The sequence below is a fragment of the Panthera onca genome, chromosome C1 (assembly GCF_046562875.1).
Source record: "Panthera onca isolate mPanOnc1 chromosome C1, mPanOnc1 haplotype 2, whole genome shotgun sequence".
Lineage (NCBI taxonomy): Eukaryota > Metazoa > Chordata > Mammalia > Carnivora > Felidae > Panthera > Panthera onca.
This window is the reverse complement of record NC_138346.1, coordinates 32,920,227-32,938,103: the sequence shown is the minus strand read 5'-3', so window position 1 is coordinate 32,938,103 and position 17,877 is coordinate 32,920,227. Positions and strand designations below refer to the sequence as shown.

Below are 17,877 nucleotides of genomic sequence, written 5' to 3'. Positions count from 1 at the left end.
TTTCTCATTTGTCTACTCCTCGCCCTAGACTCTGCTTCTCTCACATTTTGTGTTGTAGTTTCATTTTCTTCATTTATTAGTTACTCAGATTAAAATAATATTAGCCATGAATCTGTCCTCATCCCTCTTAATCCCCTACATAATAATAGCTCTTTAGGTACAGTGTCCTCTTAATTCTCCCTTACATAGCTTTTGAATGGTTTTCCTTATTTTCATTCCCTTTCCTGTTGTCATGACTTAGTTTGGTGTGCTATCTTTTCCCAAAGTTACAGTAGTTTCCCAGCTGGCCTCTTTGCCGGAAGTGTTTCCCATTGTCAGTTTATTCTCCAGTCTTTCATCACATTTTGAACTTACACTCTTTTTTTTTTTAATGTTTATTTTATTTCTGAGACAGAGAGAGACAGAGCATGAGTGGGGGAGGGGCAGAGAGAGAGGGAGACAGAGAATCTGAAACAGGCTCCAGGCTCTGAGTTGTCAGCACAGAGCCCAACGCGGGGCTCGAACTCACAAACCGTGAGATCATGACCTGAGCCAAAGTCGGTCACCCAACTGACTGAACCACCCAGGCGCCCCTGAACTTACACTCTTAATGGAATAGTGTCATTCAGCTACGTAAAGTCTGTTTTCTCTTTGTATCACATTGTATAGATTCCTGATTTTCAGTTTCATTGCATTCTCATGTGCTTTAATTACATGCCGGACAATAAATACTGCCACCTGCAATAAATTAGAACATATGACGAGACATATTCAGTAACTAGGAAAAGTGTGAGCCAGTACTTCCTATCTATAGACAAAGGTGTGATCAAAGCAGATTTACACAGAAAAATGCAGCTGTACATTAGGTTGATTCATTTTTTATGTCTGAGCAATGATACCATATGAAAAATTAAGGGAGGATTTGTCATCTTTATAATGTTTTGTTAGTTGGTATGAATTATTTTTGTTTCCCACAACTGAAATGTCTTTATTCATAGTTACATACATAACTTTTTCCCAGTCCTACCTATAAATTATGCAGTTATTTTTATTACTACTCTTATACCACTCAGATAATTGAGAAGTAAATGTACAATTATAATAGCTGCCATTTATTTTATACTTAATGTAATGTGATGTATCTCCATTTCACAGTTAAAAAAACCAAGATTCAGAGGAGTTGTCTATTTAATAAATGGCAGAACCCAATTTGAATTTAAGTTCACCACCTCACAGCCTTTGTTCTTCCCGTTATATTAGCCCTGTCTTCTTACAAAATGTATATTTTATAAAATCCATTCATTTATTGTGTATATATGTATCTAGAATTACTTTTTAAATTCCATGTGCTCCAGAAAAGAACACTTCAGCTCTTGTATTATGTATTCTCTTCCAATTAAAGATAATTTGTCATATTCTTACTTAACATTTCTTTAGTACAAATACACAAAAATAGTTTTATTAATACAGTGAGAATAATTCTTTCTTTGACTTACTGGCATATGTTAGAATTAAATGAATTAAAGAGATGAGTTGACCCATTTTGAAACATAAATAGTACCATCATTAAAAATAAAGGACAGAGGCACCTGGGTGGCTGGCTCAGTTGGTTGGGAGTCCACCTTCACCTCAGATCATGCTGTCACAGTCCGTGAGTTCGAGCCCCTCATGGGGCTCTGTGCTGACAGCTCAGAGCCTAGAGCCTGCTTCAGATTCTGTGTCTTCCTCTGTCTCTGCCCCTTTCCCTCTTACACCCTGTCTGTCTCACCCTCAAAAATAAACAAACATAAATAATAAAAAAATTATAGACATGTTTTAAAAACATTTATTCCTTTTTTTATACATGTAGTAGTTTTTAAAAATCACAAACAACCCAGATTACTCTAAATCCTGTATTAAAAACTTTTCTGTAGTAAATATCTTTTCTATCTTAGAAAACTTTACCTCCCAAGGTTTTTTTCCAGTTTTATAAATATAATTAACATACAATACTATGTAAGATCTAGAACATAATGACTTGAGATATGTGCATATTGCAAAATAACTACCGTAATGTTTAGTTATCACCCATCATGTCGTGTAGTTAACAAAAATTTTTTCCTTATGATGAGAATTTTAGGATCTGCTCTTGTAGCAAGTATACCATATAGCATTGCTGACTATAGTCATAATTGCACATTATGTTCTCAATACTTATTTATAACTGGAAGTTTAGACCTTTTGAGTACCTTCACCCAATTCCCTTACTCTCTTCCTTTACTTAATATATATATGTATTATTATGTAATTAATAGCCAGAAGTTACAGGACTATAATAGGATTATTTTTTACTTTGTGTTTAATAGATATTTTGTATTTATTTTCAACAGGTATCCAACACTCACAGCCTTCTAGTGATTCATTGCTTTTGGAAGTAGTGAAACAAGTAAAAGTTAGCAATATGGAAGAGGATAAATTAGACCTTCCTGAAGAAGACATAACAGCCAGAGTAAATATGTATGTATAAGTATTTGAAAGGAGTGAACATTATTTTGTTCTGGGGGAGCGTGGGTGGCTCAGTCAGTTGAGCATCTGGCTCTTGATTTTGGTTCAGGTCATGATCTCAAGGTTCATGGGATTGAGCCCTGCACTGGGCTGTGCGCTGACAGTGTGGAGCCTGCTTAGGATTCTGTGTGTGTGTGTGTGTGTGTGTGTGTGTGTGTGTGTGTGTGTGTCTCAATATAAACATTATATTGTTGTATTTTAATAAACATTAAAAAATTTTGTTCTGAAAAACAGGATTATAAAATCATGGAAGGTATTTGCTTAAAATACTAAGTACAGTGACCCTTGAACAATAAAGGTTTAAACTGCATGGATCCACTTATATATGATTTTTGTCAATAAAAACAATATAGTACTGTAAATGTATTATATCTTCCTAATGATTTTCTTAAAACCTTTTTCTTTTTTCTAGCTTACTTTATTGTAAGAATACAGTATATAAGATATACAAAAGATTTATTCATCAACTGTGTATATTATTGGTTGGTAAGGCTTCTGGTCAACAGTAGGCTGTTAGTTAAATTTTTAGGGAGTCAATTTTATTTGTAGATTTTTACACCAGCTTCAGTGCCACTAACCCCTGTATTGTTTAAAAGTCAACTGTATTTGCAGGATCCATCAGTTACTGCTATATCAGTTGTGAGTAGTCTATCAGTATTAACTGACATTATTGAGGAATGCTTTTTAGAACTGACATAACTTTGAGCTGGACCTTGAAATTAGAAAATATTTTTAGCTGAATGATAATGAAAACATAACCTATCAAATTTGTGGGATACAGTTAAAGCTTAGATAGAATGTTTAGATAGTTAAAGTTTAGATAGAAAGTACAAAATAAAATATAAACTCTTAAGCAGAAGGAAGAAATTATAAAGATGAAAGTAGAAGTCATGAAAAGAAAATTGGAAAAGGAAAAAGACCAAAGAAAACAAAAGCTAGTTATTAAAAAAATAAAAAAAGAGCTAACAAAACATAAACTCCTTGCCAGACTGGTCAGGGAAGAAAGAAAGGCAACATAAATTATCAATATTGGGAATTAAAAAGGAGAGAACACTAAAAATATTAAAATGATTAAAAAGAAATACTAAATACAACTTTACCAATAAATTTTGACAACTTAAATGGACAAATTCCTTGAAAGATACAAATTAGCAAACCTCCCTCAAGAAGAAAATTTAAAATGAATAGCCTTAGATACATTTAAAAATTTTGAATTTGTAGTAGAAAATTTTCCCAAACATAAAAGATATTGATTTCCTTATCTGTCCTTTGTATTAATTATCATAAATACAGACTTTCATGTGTTTTAAGGCCAACAATACAATTTTGTAGTTACTATTGTATGCACTTGTCTAAATCAGTCAAGGGAAGAATAGAGAAAACTATATAACTGTACTTTTTATTTGCCTGCATAATTACCATACTTATATACTTTATTTGTGCACATTCAAATTTCCATCTGGTGTCTTCATCTTCTAGCCTGAAGGACTTCTTTTATTTTCATGTGAGGAATGTCTGACCACAGATTCTCTCAGGCTTTGTTATCTGTGGTAGTCTTTATTTTTGCCTTCATTTTTGGCTACTTTTTTAACAAAATTTTAGTTATATATCTTTTGAAAATTGAGATTCATATAATATAAAATTTACTCTTTTAAAGTGTAACATTCCATGGGTTTTAGTATGTTCACAGATCTAATTACAGAACATTTTCATCACTCTGAAAGGAAATCTTGTACTTTTTTAGTAGACACTCCCAATTTTCTCCTTCCTACATCCCCTGGAAATCACTCATCTGCTTTCTGTCTCTATTGGCTTTGTCTGTTTTTGACATTTCATTTATTTCTTACAATATGTGGCCTTTTATGTCTAGCTTATTTCATTCAGTATAATGTGTCCAAGGTTCATTCATGGAGTAGCATGTAACTTGACTTCATTCCATTTTATGGTTGAATAATATTCCATCATATGGATATACCACCTTTGTTTATCCGTTCATCAGTTGATGAACAGACAGTTGTTTCTACTTTTTGGTTTTTGTAATTTATACTTCCATGAATATTCATGTACAGAACTTTGTGTCGACATATGTTTTTAATTATATTGGGTATATACCTAGGAATGGATTTGTTAGTTATATGGTAAATCTATGTACAACCTTATGAGGAATTGTAAAATTGTTTTCATACTGACTACACCATTTAACATTCCCTCAAGTGACATATAGGGGTTCAGATTTCTCCACATCTATCCCAATTTTTGACATTTTGTGTGTTTATTTATTACACTATTCTATAAGATTTGGAATGATACCTTGTGATTTTAATTTGCATTTTCCTAATGACTAATGAAGCTGAGCATCTTTTCACGGATTTGTTTACTATTTATATATCTCTTTTGGATAAATATTTATGTAAATCCTTTGCTCATTTTTTTAAATTGGGTTGTCTTTTAGTTATTAAGTTATAGTGATTCTTTATTCTAGATACAAATGCCTTATCAGATACATGATTTGCAAAAATGTTCTCCCATTGAATGTGTTTTCCTTCATTTTGTTGCACAAAAATTTAAAATTTTGAGGTCCCATTTATCTTTTTTTCCCCTAAGAGTTTTATATTTTATCTCCTACATTTAGGTCTTTGATCCATTTTCAGTTAATTTTTGTATATGGTATGATGTAGGAGTCCATATTCATTCTTCTGCATGTGACTATCCATTGCCTGAGGACCATTGCTTTCTTTTTTGAAGGATGGTTTTGTTGGATATACAGTTCTTAGTGGACAGGTGTTTTTTCTTTTCTTTTTTCTCTCTTTTCTCTTCTCTTCTCTTCTCTTTTCTTTTCTTTCCTTTTCTTTTCTTTTCTTTTCAGCATTTTGAATATGTTATCCCACTACATTTTAGCATCCTGTATTGTGGTGGTTTTTGTACTTGGCTTTCAGCACCTTGGCTTTATGTCCATGTGTGGATATCTTTGGATATTCATAAAATCTTCCTGGATGTGTGAATTATTATTATTTTTTTATTTGGGAAGTTCTCAGGCATTATTTCTTCAAATATGTATGTTTGGCTCTTTTTCTCTGTCCTCTTTGGAAGTCCTTTTACACATCTGTTGTTTCCCATGATGGTAACCCTCTGAGGTTTTTTCATCCTGCTTCTTTCTTCCTTTGTGTTCTTCAGGTTGGACAGTTTCTTTTGAACTGTCTTCAAGAGTCCTGCTTCTTTCCTCTGCAAGTTCAAATATGCTATTGAGAGGCAAGTTCAAATATGCTATTGAGGGGTGCCTGGGCTGGGTGGCTCAGTCGGTTAAGCATCCGACTTCAGCTCAGGTCATGATCTCCCAGTTCGTGGGTTCGAGCCTCGCTTCGGGCTCTGTGCTAACACTGCAGAGCCTGGAGCCTGCTTTAGATTCTGTGTCTCCCTCTCTCTCCGCCTACTCCCCTGCTTGTGCTCTGTCTCCCTCTGTCTCTCAAAAACAAATAAACACTAAAAAAATTTTTTTAAATGCTATTGAGTCCTTCTGGTAAAATTTTCATTTAGTTATTATGCTTTTTGATTCCACGGTTTTCCATGTGGTTCCCTTTTTAAAGATTATGTAATTTCTGTCTCTTAATTGACAGTCTCTATTTGACTAGGCTTTGTTGCCATAATGAATGCACTTTAGTTCTTTAAACATAGTTTCCTGTAGTTCTTTTAATGTATTTACCATAGCTACTTTGATGTTTTTGTCTGCTAATGTGAACATCCGAAGTTCCCCAAAGACAGTTTCTTTTTACTGTGTTTTTCTTTATGGCTCATAATTTACTTTTTCTTTGCATTTTAGATAATAAATTGTAACCACTCTGGTTTCTGATTCCCTTCTTTGATGGTGGTTATTATGGTGGTATTTTTGCTTAGTGACTTTCCTGGATTAATTTTGTGGTGTATGTCTTACCTGCTCTGTGTTGCCAGTGATGTCTGTACTCATTGGGTTTATGTTTTACTCATTTTGTTTTTTTTTTTAATTTATTTTTATTTTTTAAGTTTATTTATGTTGACAGAGAGAGAGCACAAGCAGGGGAGGGGCAGAGAGAGAATCCCAAGCAGGTTCCATGCCATCAGTGCAGAGCCTGACATGGGCTCAATCCCAGAAACTGTGAGATCATGACCCGATCTGAAATCAGGAGTTGGATGCTTAACTGACTGAACCATTCAGGTGCCCTTACTTTGTTTTGTTTTTAAACAAAAAGCCTGTTTTTAAAAAAGTCTGGCCCTTTATAAAAAGTTAGTATAGGTTAGTGGTCAGGCAATAATTAGTATTTAAACCCCTTTTTCCAGAAGACTGCCATTCTTTGCCAGTAGATCTGTGTGTGTGCCTTAGGGAATGTGTTCAAATTTCATGATTTACACATTTGCCCTGACTTTTACTTTCTATGTTTGTAAAGCCTCAGCCAAAAATGAGTACTCAAGACCCAAATACATAATTTATTCTGGACATCACTTTTTTTTTTAGATTATAAACTACACATGGCAAGCATTTCTTTGGAACTTACTTTAATATTACAAATTGACCTGGTTCAGTAGTAATCTTCATTGGCATAAATAAGATTTTTGTTAATATAATTTTAATAATTTCTGAAGATTTATAATTTATAAATTATAGTTTATGTTATTTATAATTCTATTTAATTATAAATTATATAATTATGTTGTAATTACTGTTATAATTTATTTTTATTGGAGAAGATAACAGTCCTCTTAATACAAGATGACTTTATTTTAAGTAAGGTATTGCTATAGTAGCCCTTGTATTATCTCCAGTTCCATTGTAGAGACATTATGATGATGTTGTTGCTCTAGATTTAGTTGCTCTTGAAAAGTCTCATTTTACAGTTTAAGAATCAGTCATAATTAGTGCTTCTGATAATTATTCATAAAACATCACTAATGATGCATTCCTTTATTCACAGATTCATATATTCCCTAGGTCAACTCATCTCTCGCAAATATAACTAAAATGACATGACTAGTATTGCTGTATGTTCGAACTGTCCTCTGCCAGTAGTCTTAAAGATTCACTATATTTTGTTTTAATGGGCCACATACAATTAAAATATAAAACTTTGTGTTTTTTTTTTTAACTGAGTTATTGGGAAATAACATTTTGGACAGTATTTAATTAGTTTAATATTCAGTGGAATATTTTTATAGGTAATTCAAATACTCTTTCTTGATATTCTTTTCCATTTACACAGAATACATTGGATGGTTTTTGTTTGGTTGATTTTTGTTTTTACAGTGATGAAAAAGAAGAACAGGATCAAAAAGAAAAATTGGTGTTGTCAGAAGACTGTGAGCTCATTACAATAATTGACGTAATTCCTGGCAGATTAGAAATTACTACTCAACACATTTACTTCTATGATTGCAGCATTGAAAAAGAAGATGGTGAGGAGTTCTGGGGGAATAATTTCTGTTGTTCAATAGTTAAGTATCCAGCTTATTAATCATTAATGAGAAGAAAACAGTGACATAGGATTGTGGGATTGTGGTCTATCATGTAACAGGAGAAATGGAAAGTCAATATGGAATTAAATTTCAACAACGTATTGGAGGGAATGCTTTTTTGTTAATGTTTTTTAAAGATTTGGTAAGAGGGATTGCTGTAAACTTGTGTTATAAAATGCAGTCTTAATTTTATTTGCACATTTATTTCTATCAGCTTTTCACATAATTCATTATCTGAAAATTAAACGATATTTGAATCTAAAATGCCAACATAAAGAGAAAAGGAAAAATGTTTTTGAGATGTAATGATCAGGATTATTCTGTTTTCATGAGAAGAAAATAGAATAACTATAGAATTTAAAAATACTTTTAAAAGAAACCATCTAAACGTCCACTAAATTTATCAAATGGTTTTTATGAAATAAATGTAATTCCTTTTCCCTAAGTGGTACTTTTGTTAGGAGCTAGGAGATATCTTCTGCATAATACAAGTAACTTCATATGGTACTCTGGTCACAAGATTTCTTCTGTTTTCAGGAGTAGGCTTTGATTTCAAGTGGCCTCATTCTCAGATTCGAGAGATTCACCTGCGGCGTTACAATTTAAGGAGGTCCGCCCTTGAGATTTTTCATGTTGACCAATCCAACTACTTTCTCAATTTCAAAAAGGAGGTATGTAAGATGCTGCCTTTCTGGAAGCCTCCAAGTATTAGCTTGAAATAATTTTCCACCTAGTGAGCTGTGTAAAACTTTGGACTCATTTGTAAAGTCAAAATATTAGAGGAAAAAAATCTCTGCCTTAGGGGCTAAGTAGTACATGAATTTTTGTTGGGATTTATGTTTGAGTATTTTTAGGTTGCTTGTTTTCAGTGTTTATTTATGAGTAGATAAATCAGTAGAATATTGAGTGTCAGCCAATAAGTGCCTCACAGTGTCCAGTTGTGAAATAATATGCAATGTATACTATATGACAAATTTATGAAATTGGGTTGGGTTCAGTTAAATAATAATGGGGCAGGTATTTTTTCCAGGAGTAGAGTATATTCTTTTTTTTCCCCCAAAAGTTAATTTATTTATTTTTGAGAGAGAATACAAGTTGGGGAGGGACAGAGAAAGAGAGACACAGAATCCAAAGCAGGCTCCAGGCTCTGAGCTGTCAGCATAGAACCCAATATGGGGCTCAAACCCATGAACTGCAAGATCACGACCTAAGCTGAAGTCAGATGCTTACGGACTCAGCCACCCAGGCGCCCCAGGAGTGGAGTATATTCTTGAATAGTGTAAGTGGTTAAGTGATTACCACTGAAGCCAGATTATCTAGGTCCAGGTACTAGCTCTGCCAATAGCTGTGTGTCTTCAGCATATTACTTAGGATTCTTACTCCCAACCTTCCTTCCCTCTTTTTTTCACAGTGATGGAGTCACACTTCTATCACTGTCTGGCAACTCTTGATCTTGCCTAGCTTTCTTTCCATTTTCTCTCACAGGCATCTTTCCTGATAAATTCCTTGAATGTTCAATTCAGTTTTGCTATAGTCAGTAACTAAGTTTCTGTTCATTTGTGGGATCCAGGTTTACTTGTAGATGATTTTATTCAGATGTTTAAAGGCATTTTGTATTTTTATAAAATAATACTTTTTTACTATTAAAAATGAATTTTCTCCATAGGAATATATAAAGCTTATGTTTTTAGGAAGGTGTGTCAAACCAAGCATGTTCTTGTTGAATACTGTACATTTGTATAACTTTAGAGGTTTTACTATTTTTTTGGTGTTTGTTTTTTTTTAATGTTTACTTATTTATTTTGAGAGACCAAGAGCACGAGTATGAGCTGGGGAGGGGCAGAGAGAGAGGAGAGAGAGAATTCCCAATCAGGCTCCACAGTCAGTGTGTGGAGCCTGATGTTGGGCTCAAACTCACAGACTATGAGATCATGACCTGAGCTGAAGTCTGATGCTTAACCGACTGAGCCACCCAGGCACTTTTAGAGGTTTTTTATTTTTTTAAGTTTATTTATTTACTTTGAGAGAAAGAGAATGGGGAAGGGACAGAGAGAGGAAGAGGAGAGTGTGCAGGGGAGGGGCAGAGAGACAGGGAAAGAGAGAATCCCAAGCAGGCACCATACTGTCAGCATAGAGCCTGACATGGGGCTCCAATCCCACAAACTTGTGAGATCATGACCTGAGCCAAGATCAAGAGTCGGACACGCAACCAACCAAGCCACCCAGGTGCTTCAAACTTTAGAGTTTTTAAAGCACATTTATATGCAGTATCTAATCTTCATAACAACCTTCAGATTAGATATGGCAAATTCCATTATTCCTTTTTTTTTATAGATGAGGAAACTGAAGTTCAAAGATGAATTTTAGTGCTACATTTGGGTAGCCCTGAAAAATTCAGAAAACTGTAAGGATAGAGACAAATGAGACTCAGTAAATTAATTGATTTGCCAGTATGATAAGTAAATGACAAAACTAAATTTGAACTGGACTTGAGCTAGTTTTATGATTTAGTGTCTGGTGATCCTTCCAGTATACACTGTAACCTTTTCAAAATTTATATGGCCTGACTTCACCAAACCTAGTATAGTAGAGAAGTTAAAACCATAATCCTCTATTTATGAGAACTGTCCAGAATAGGCAAATCTGTAGAGGCAGAAAGTAGGTTAGCAATTGTCGGGGGATGAGAGGGAGTGGGAACTGGGTGGGAGGTGATGGCTAGTGAGTGTAGAGTTTCTTTTGAGGATGATAAAAATGTTCCAGAGTTAGATCATGTTTGTGGTTGCACAGCTCTGTGAATATACAAAAAGACTCATTGAATTACATACTTCAAAGGGTAGATTTTGTGACATGTGAATTGTATCTCAGTAAAGCAATTACAAAAACCATAATCGCAGTTTGTTTTGATCAATTTTTAAACTATAAAATGCTGTTTGTTTGTGTTTTTTAGGTTAGAAACAAAGTATATAGCAGACTGTTGTCACTTCATTCTCCAAATAGTTACGGAACCAGATCACCACAGGAATTGTTCAAAGCATCAGGATTGACACAGGTAGGAAATTTTAACAGTCACTTTTTTTTTTTATGTTTATTTTATTTATTTTGAGAGAGAAAGAGAGAATGCACATTAGCAGGGGAGGTGCAGAGAGAGGGAGAGAGAGAATCTCAAGCAGGCTCTACACTCTCAGCCCTGAGTCTGACGTGGGGCCTGATTTCATGGTTCAGGAGTCTCCTGACCCACTTAACTGAAAGAGCCACCCAGGTGCCCCTAACAGTCACTATTTTTATGTTCATTTTATATCTCAGGCTTTTGCTTAAATGTAAAACTTTCTCTTCTGATTATTTTATTTTGATTATTATAACCATTCTTCCATTCAAATTGATGTTTTGAATTATCTTTGAATCTTCCTGTTTCACTAATGCATAGTACCCTGTCCTCCAGCTCCCATATCATTTGGTTCCCAGGCATATCTTACGAATTCTTCTAATAATTTTATCTTTTAAAAATATAGCAGGTGAATTTGCTGGGTTTTTTTCCTAATAATAAAAGTTATCCATACATGAAGTAAATAAAAAGTGGGAAAATACAAAAGACACTCTGGCAAAAAAAGGCAAAAAATGACCAATTCTTCTATCTGCCAAAGCTAATTAATGCTGTTTTTTATCCCCACCTATATTCCAACATCTCTCTTATATTTCTGCTACCAAAAACCAAGGAAAGGCCGTTGTTTTTTGCTCTCCAGGACTATCAGTAGTCTCCTAACTCAGGTCTCTGCCTCCTGGCTCTTTCCTTTCTCTTACATATGCATTAGTCTTAATCTTAAATGTGGTTCTTGTTCAAAAGCTATCATCAATCCCTTCTTGTTGCTTATGGAATAAGCTTTATTTAGTGGAGTACATTTCCTGTTTTTTTGGAATAAACTTTATTCATTAGAGTATTTCTCAGGTTAGCACTCAAGAATAATTATAATTGGGCTTTCTGTAAAATCTCTCTCTATATATATACATTCATTTCTCACCATTTCCCATAAGTGTATCTTTTGCTTAAGGCACTTAGTAAACTTAAAGGTGAATGTTAATCTGTCAACAAAATTCTTGAGAATACCCATACTGTGTAATTAACAGGTTAGGTACAATGAAGTGATTAAAAGAAAAAAGTGATTATGATTTTCTTTAGAAAATTTGTATCTAATGTAGCAAATTCTGATCTGCTGTTGCTCTGGCAAGACAGTTCTCTGAGGATAGTTAACATGAAATTTATTTAAAATTTGTAGATCATTTTAGTACATTAAGATGCTTTTTTTTAAATATGTGCACTTACGAAAATTTCAATTTATAACAAAATTTTCTTTTTAAAAAAATTTATTTATTTATTTTGAGAGGAACAGAGACAGCACGAGTGGGGGAGGGGCAGAGAGAAGTGGGGGAGAGAGAGAGAATCCTAAGCAGACTCCATGATGCCTGACACAGGGCCCAAACTCATGAAACTGTGAGATCATGACCTGCATGGAAACCAAGAGTCAGATGCTTAACTGACTGAGCCACTCTTGCGCCCCTGTAACAAAATTTTCAATGTTGGACAATCCTTCAAAAATTGATCTTTTAAAGGTATTTAAATAAAATAATTTAATTCAAAAAAAGATTTAGTTCTTATGAAGTTTGACTATAATAAAAGATTTATGTTTAATTTTCTGTACCTTTTCTGAAGACTGATTTTTAAAAGGAAGTAAATTTAGGAAAAGATATATTGATTTTATTTCCCTGTTAAACTTTTTTAAAATCCCCATTCCTTTTATCAGAAAGACACCAAGATAATAGGAACAAAAGATTCTGTTAGTGGGTGCCTCGGTCGCTTATTTGGTTAAGTGTCCCAACTTGGGCTCAGGTCATGATCTCACGGTTTGTGGGTTCGAGCCCTGCATCAGGCTCTGTGCTGACGGGTCAGAGTCTGGAGCCTGCTTCGGATTCTGTCTCTCTCTCTCTTAAAAATAAATAAACATTGAAAAAAAAAAAAAGATTACCTTAGTACTATCAGTAATACAAACTTCGAAGAGATATAGATTAATTTTGATTTTGTTCTTTTTTTGTGCTGTCTAGAAATGGGTGAACAGAGAGATAACAAATTTTGACTACCTCATTCAAATAAATACAATGGCAGGACGAACATATAATGACCTTGCACAGTATCCAGTGGTAAGTTTTATAGAAATCTCATAAATATGGAATAGCCTTTCAGTTCTATAATACATAGAAATGTATGTGTGTATTATGGTTATTTTTCATCTTTCAAAACATAAAAACTGTTTTTGCCTTTGTGTATATTTTCTCCCTTGCTATTTTCAGAAAGATTATAAACAAAAAGAATAATTAAATAATTAAAGCTTTTTTTTCACTTCACTAAAAATATTCCAGTGGAATTATAGGAAGTAATGCTTCTGGTTATGGAACTGAAGCTGAATAAACATTTGCAACAAGGAAAATATTTCTAAAGACTATCCCTTTTTGTCTTAAATAAGCATTTGATATTATATATGGGGATAGTAGCTTCTCTGGTAAGGAATGTCTAAATTGTAAATTGTGGCTCTTTTAGTTTCCCTGGATTTTACAAGATTATACTTCGGAAGAGTTGGACCTTAATAATCCATCTGTATTTCGAGATCTTTCCAAACCAATTGGAGTAGTTAATGATAAAAATGCCAAAGCCATGCGAGAAAAGTAAGTGTCTTTTATCCCTTTTGAAAGACACCCATCACGTGCACCTGGGTGGCTCAGCTGGTTAAGCATCCAACTCTTGATTTTGGCTCAGGTCATGAATCATGAGATCGAGCCCTGCGTGGAGCCACGCACTGGGCGTGGAGTCTGCTTAAGATTTTCTGTCTCCCTTGCCCTGCCTTTGTCTCTCTCTGTCAAAAAAAAAAAGATACCCATCATTTTTTATGGTGTTTTTGAATTTGTACTGATTTCTCTTATGGCCAATCAAGTGTTACTTTTTTTAAATGCACAACTACTTTTGATAATCAGAGTCTGATAATCCCTTCATGATGTTTTTTTGAAAATATATCTCTTGTCCCTCAAGTATCTTAAATATATATAGGCTGTTTGTTTCCCTTTTTTGCCAAATTTAAGTTGATATTGTTTAGAATTTCTTTCACCTTGTCATATGTATGTGCCGAAAGATAATTTTTCTTCCCAGGTATTTTAGACTTAATAATTCTCTAACATGCAAAAACACACACTTAAGGGGCACCTGGGTGGCACAGTCGGTTGAGCAACTGACTCGACTTTGGCTCAGGTCATGATCTCGTGGTTTGTGGGTTTGAGCCCCATGGCTTAGGATTCTCTGTCTCTCTCCCCTCGTCTCTCTCTGCTGCTCCTGTGTGTTCTCTCTCTTCTCTCTGTCTCAAAATAATTAAACTTTTTAAAAAATCCAGCAAAAACATACCCACTTAATATAACATTTTTGTAGATACAAAATTAACACTATTATTTACAAATAATGTGAATAAAGAATAGTGAAATGTGTAGAAAGTTACTATTTTAATTAGGAAAGGAATTTTTATAATTCTGTATGTTTACAATTGACCCTGTAAATGTCTCACGTTTTTTTTCAAAGCAAGTTGCTGACAAGTGAAATAGTCTGATTTTAATTTCCCTTTTTCTCCACGTGAAATTGTGGATGACTTGTCAGTTATGACTTCTAATAATAAGGGCAAAAACTGTTTTGCAAGCAAAATAGATTTATTTGAGAGTAGATTGTACATTTTTTTTCTTTTATTTGCAAATCTACCTTAGGACTTTTTGCAGTGTTTAATATTTGATCTGATCTACTAGTAGAATTCTGCCATGTGTTACCTCAAAGTTTTTCTGACAATAACAAAAGAACAAGGTTTTTTTGTTTGTTTTTTAACACTGTTCAAAAGGAAATAATTGTTTTAAATTTCAACAGTTGGGGCATCTGGGTGGCTCAGTCAGTTAAGTGTTTGACGTTTGATCTCAGTTCAGGTCTTGATATCAGGGTTGTGAGTTCAAGCCCCACATTGCGCTCCTTGCTGGGCATGAAGCCTACTTTAAAAATAAATAAATTAATTTATTAATTTAATTAAATACATTTCGGTGGTATATGTTTTTGCATTGGTACAGATGACTTTGACCTGAAAACTTTTATTCCCTTGAATATTGATTACTGTGTAAAAAGAAATTGGCCTCAGCTTGATGAATTAATTACTATTTTGGTTTGAAAGTTTAATGTTTATTTCCTCTAAAAAACTTCATTCTTATTCAGATTTTATACCCACTAATTCAGATGTTACTATTCAAACCACCATTCAGAAACGATTACACACTGGTAGTGCTTACAGAACCACTATATATATCCTTTGTTTATTTTCTGGGTTAGGTCGTCTTCCTACCCATAATCTTCCTTTCTTTTCTACCTTCTTCTCTTACCTTTAATTGTTAAGCATTCATTTTCACAATTCTTGACTGATCCTCCATATTTTTCTTCCATTACCTTGGCCACAAAGGGATGTCTCATCACATTGCTTACAACAGCAGAAAAATAGAAACAATCCTTAATATCTAAAAGTAAAGAAATAGTTAAATTGTCATACATTCATATATGTCACTGTTATAAATACCATGTGCCTGTTAAAATAGATTATTCAGTTATTTGGAAAGACATAAATAGAAAATGAAAGTCTAGGTTATGAACAATATATTATGTATAGCACTTTTATACTGAAATATATTTGTGTATTAACTTACACATTAAGGGTGGCAAATATTCATCAAAATGTTAATGTTGGGGGGACATGGGTGGCTCAGTTGGTTAAGCATCTGACTCTTGATTTCTGCTCAAGTCACAATCTCACAGTTTGTGGAATTGACCCCTGCCAGCAAGGAGCCTACTTGGGATTCTCTCTCTCCCTCTCTCTCTCTGCCCCCTCCTCAACTTTTGCATGCATTCCTACTCTCTCTCAAAATAAATTAATATTTTTTTTTAATGTTAATGTTATCTCTGTGGTTGATTTTAAGTTTCTCCTTTTTTGGTTCTCTGTGTTTTCTTTCTGTCTTTTTTTTTTTTTTTTTTTTTAACTTTTTTTAATGTTTATTTTTACAGCACATGTGGGGGAGGGGCAGAGAGTGAGAGGGAGACACAGAATCCAAAGCAGACTCCAGGCTCTGAGCTGTCAGGACAGAGCCTGGCTCAGGGCTTGAGCCCATGAATGGTGAGATCATGATCTGAGCTGAAGTTGTATGCTCAACCAACTAAGCCACTGAGGCGCCCCTTTGTGTGTGTGTATGTGTGTGTGTGTGTGTGTGTGTGTGTGTGTGTGTGTGTGTGTGTTTTCTGATCTATCTATAGTGAATATGTATTATCGTATGAGACTGTTTCAGAATCCAGTTATTAGTGATACTACATTGTTCAAAAAGAAGTATCAATGGATAAAATATTTTTATTTATTAACATGGTATGATGATATGAATACATACATAATGAATAATATTAATAAGGACTTCTTAAAAACTATGTTTCTAACAATGCAATACAACCTTAATGTCCTCCTAATGTAATTTTACTGTTGTGGTTACAAAACTTTAGTTTATTTTTTTAGATATGAAAATTTTGAGGATCCTATGGGAACTATTGATAAATTTCATTATGGTACTCACTATTCAAATTCTGCTGGGGTTATGCACTATCTTATTCGCACAGAACCATTCACCACCCTTCATATCCAGCTTCAGAGTGGAAGGTATGTTTTGGATACATAAGCTGTTTTCTTGAGACTGCATGTTAGTGTTGAAAATTCTTTGCCTTCGTGTCATGTACTGTATAACAGAGCCTTATCTTTTTTATTCTCTGGTATTAGGTTTTGATTCATTTCATAGCCTCTAGATAAATATAGCCAAACTAGTTTGAGAATGGATTAGTCCAATTGACTTACATAAGTAACCTTTAAGGAGAATTCCTTTTTACTGTTATCTAGCGTACCTTTGTGATTCTTACTGGTTTTAGGAACCTACCAGAGATTTAGAGTTTAAACTGATTTCAACCTAGATCCAAGATATCTGCCAGGAATTCAAACCTAACCAATGCTTATGTATTTCTCTTTAAAATACTTATTAATCACAAGGATTACATTATTAGCAATAACTGTCACAGGTTTGTAATGCCATTGTATTATATTACCTGTCAGAATTATAACTTACTATGTTTCACACTTTCCTAATAATTCTAAAGAAACAGGCTTCTTCATGAATCCTTGGTTTTCCAAAGTATCCTCTAGGTAGCTCCCTGTTTATTCACATTTTGTCTCCATGTTGCCTTATTCTTTAGCATTACTATTTTGCCTTTCCTACCCACCCAATCAAGCTATTTAAGCATTGCCTATTCTGCTTTCTTTGCTTACAGTTTTATCTCTCAAAATTAACTATTACTCCTATTTTTGTACAATAAACCTTGGCTTTCAAGAAGAGATTCTGTCCCCAATATCATATTAACCATCTCCAAATGTTACATTTACCATGATAGCAGGTAATTTTCCCCACATTAAAGTGTAAGTGGGTCTTTTCAGCTCTTAGTGACTTTATCAAATAATTTTATTACAAAGCTTCAAAAATAGATTCTGTGCTTCAAAAGACACCATCAAGAAAGGAAAAGGACAACACATTCAGGGCGAGAAGATATTTGTAGATTGTGTATCTGATAAGGGACTTGTATCTAGAAGTGTACAATGCAATAAGAAATAGACAAATGACCCAATTAAAAACTGAACAAAGGATCTGAATGGATATTTCTCCAAGGAAGATATACAAATGTCCAAGAAACATATGAAAACATGCTCAATATCATTAGTCATCAGGGAAATCCAA

General features: G+C 33.8%; 1 protein-coding gene across 4 annotated transcripts in view; it reads left to right on the top strand.

The window, feature by feature from the left end:
- NBEAL1 (neurobeachin like 1) overlaps nt 1-17,877 on the top strand; it is a 180,270-nt gene that overhangs the window by 113,471 nt on the left and 48,922 nt on the right. For all 4 annotated transcript variants that reach the window (XM_078450986.2, XM_078450984.2, XM_078450985.2 and 1 more), the window contains 7 exons: nt 2,349-2,475; nt 7,796-7,944; nt 8,542-8,675; nt 10,952-11,053; nt 13,099-13,194; nt 13,592-13,716; nt 16,617-16,757. In XM_078450986.2, coding sequence (XP_078307112.1) covers nt 2,349-2,475; nt 7,796-7,944; nt 8,542-8,675; nt 10,952-11,053; nt 13,099-13,194; nt 13,592-13,716; nt 16,617-16,757 — 874 coding nt within the window. The remainder of the gene's footprint in view (nt 1-2,348; nt 2,476-7,795; nt 7,945-8,541; nt 8,676-10,951; nt 11,054-13,098; nt 13,195-13,591; nt 13,717-16,616; nt 16,758-17,877) is intronic.